Source organism: Aptenodytes forsteri, unplaced genomic scaffold (genome assembly GCF_000699145.1).
Source record: "Aptenodytes forsteri isolate BGI_AS27 unplaced genomic scaffold, ASM69914v1 Scaffold15, whole genome shotgun sequence".
Classification (NCBI taxonomy): Eukaryota; Metazoa; Chordata; class Aves; order Sphenisciformes; family Spheniscidae; genus Aptenodytes; species Aptenodytes forsteri.
The window spans coordinates 12285630-12287928 of record NW_008795129.1 but is presented as its reverse complement, the minus strand read 5'-3'; the positions used below and the strand labels follow the sequence as shown (position 1 = coordinate 12287928).

General features: G+C 54.2%; 1 protein-coding gene across 1 annotated transcript in view; it reads left to right on the top strand.

Annotated features, from left to right (window-relative positions):
• Positions 1 to 2119: 2119 nt before the first annotated feature.
• The window catches only part of ACTR1A (ARP1 actin-related protein 1 homolog A, centractin alpha), a 16986-nt gene continuing 16806 nt past the window's right edge, over positions 2120 to 2299 (top strand). Inside the window, exon 1 of the mRNA XM_009277820.2 lies at positions 2120 to 2256. Within this exon, the coding sequence (XP_009276095.1) occupies positions 2209 to 2256 (48 nt within the window). The 5' untranslated portion in view covers positions 2120 to 2208. The remainder of the gene's footprint in view (positions 2257 to 2299) is intronic.

The window sequence follows — 2299 nt, the reverse complement described above, 5'->3', positions numbered from 1 at the left end:
GGGCTGTAGGGGAGTCCCGTGGGCGTGAGGGAGGGCCTGGGGGGGCAGGAGGCTACCGGCACCTGGGTGGGCCTGAGGGCAGAGGAAGGGTCCCCGTGGGGCGGCCTCAGGGGTCGCCCCGCGGCAGGAAGGGGCGAGAGGCCTGGGCAGCGCCGAGGTGGGCAGGGGGCCCGGCTGGCGGGAGGCCTGGGGCAGGGGCCTGGTGGGCACCTTCCCTGGGCCCTGGCTCGCCCAGGGGGCTTACAGCAGGGCAGGTCCCGTCCTGGGGCAGCTCCCCGGCCACAGCCACCCCCAGCCTTGACGCTCAAGCTTGTGGCAATATTCCCTAAGAAGCGAGGCTGTAAATTGCAGCGGTTCAGGAGCTGCTTCTGTTGGACTTCATCTGTCTGTGCAGCAGGGCCTGGGACAGAGAGCTGGGCGTGAGGCTTGGCACTCGCCTCCGTGCTGTTCATAACCCTGCGGTTCTGTGGGACCGTGGCTGTGCTTCGAGACATGGCCAGCTAATAGCCTTATTTCCTTCACTGCTGCTCTTACAGCTTTTGTTACTGCTACCTTTATACCTTCTCCAGTCCTCACAGCGCCTTTATTCTCCCCATGTACCTTTCTGTATTTGCACGTACCTCAGAGGCAGCTGTGAAGCAATGCAAAGTAGGTGAAGTTCAAGGGCTGTCTGATTGCGGATCTTAACCTGTGTACTAAGCACACTGAAGATCTGGCTCGTTCCTGAGTTGCAACATCTGTGGTTGTGCAAAGCCCTGTATGTGTGTGTGAGCTGGCATGTGTTCAGTAGTCCCATCTATCTTTGCTAGAGCAGTGTCCTGCTTTTTAATCAGCATAGAAAAAATGAGCTATAGAGCGCTGAGACGATAGGATGAGTGCTCCTGCTTGGTGCACTTCTCATGTAAATAGCTGAGAGTTTGCTCTAAAATCCGTGTTCACAACATACCTTTTAGGAGATCACATATAGTCAGGAAGCTGGCAAGCAGACAAACAAATGACAGTCCACCAAGAGAGGAGGTGAGCAGTTGGTATTCTCGTGAATCGCTGCTTCCCACAGTGAACAATATTTCACTTGGCCCGTTACTGTGATACTACTTTTTGTGACATCTGCCCGCGAAGTCAATTACAGTCAACTGAGAAGGTAAATATAACGGAGTCGCGTATGAAATGCTGTGTTGGCTTAATACACACATAACAAGTCTCTCCTGGCATTTACTGAGGTGATACAATACTGGTCTTGAAATAATTTTAACCCCTCCATCCTGTCGTACAAAAAACCCCTCTTTTACACTAGGTGAATGGTGAAAATCACTGAAGATAAGTATCTGAGACGAGACCGTCTGCTTGGGCTAAAGGCAGGAACTACAGAAGAAAAGTCTCGGTGTCTGCATGAAGGATGCGGGACAAGACAGGCGAGTTCTGAATCGGCCTTCGTGTACCCTTACCGGCATTGACGTTCACTTTCACCGATTTCAGGACCCAGTGTTGTTGCTCAGAGTTTCAAGTAAACATACCATTTTAGTGTCTTTGTCAGTCATCAGTTATTCAAAGTGCTTTTAGAACAGGTAGCAAATGGAAAACAACAGGGAACACGTTTAATACTTAGAATGCTTACTACGTGCATTCTTCGTACCGACGCTGCTTTTCTGGTTGCCATGCCTCAAAAAATGCAGAGAAACTAGGCACTACTCGGAGAGAACAGATGCATTATGACCAGCAGTTCGTAGAGATGATCCCGTGAAATGATGGGACAGTAAAACGCTTTCATTAGTGATAGATCCCCTCTACAGGAGGTGGTGCGATCGGTTTTTTTCTTTTCCTGTTAGAAAAAATAGGGGGTGGGGGGGAAATCTGTTAAACTGGAAAGCAGCCAATTGAAATGCAGTGCTTTTTGGTGGAAGCGCACAGCTAACCCCTGGAGCACAACAGCCACCACCCCAGTCAGGTTTCACGCCGAAAAGGCAGATTCCAGGCCGTGGGTACTTCTGCGGCGTTTCCTCCCCCCCCCGCACTACATCTCCCGGCATGCCCCGCGCCCGGCGCGCCTTCCCGTCAGGCGCCGCGCGGGGCCCAGACTACACTTCCGCCACGCAGGCACCGCCGCCGGAGGAATACATCACCCAGGCGGCTCCGCGCCGCTGTTCCGCGCGTGCGCCGCCGAGGGCTGGGCTGTTGCTCCCTGACGGGTGGCTGCGGCGGGTCCTCGCCATGGAGTCCTACGACGTGATAGCGAACCAGCCCGTCGTGATAGACAACGTGAGTGCAGGCGGCCGCGCGTCCCGGGAGGAGGGGGGGCGGC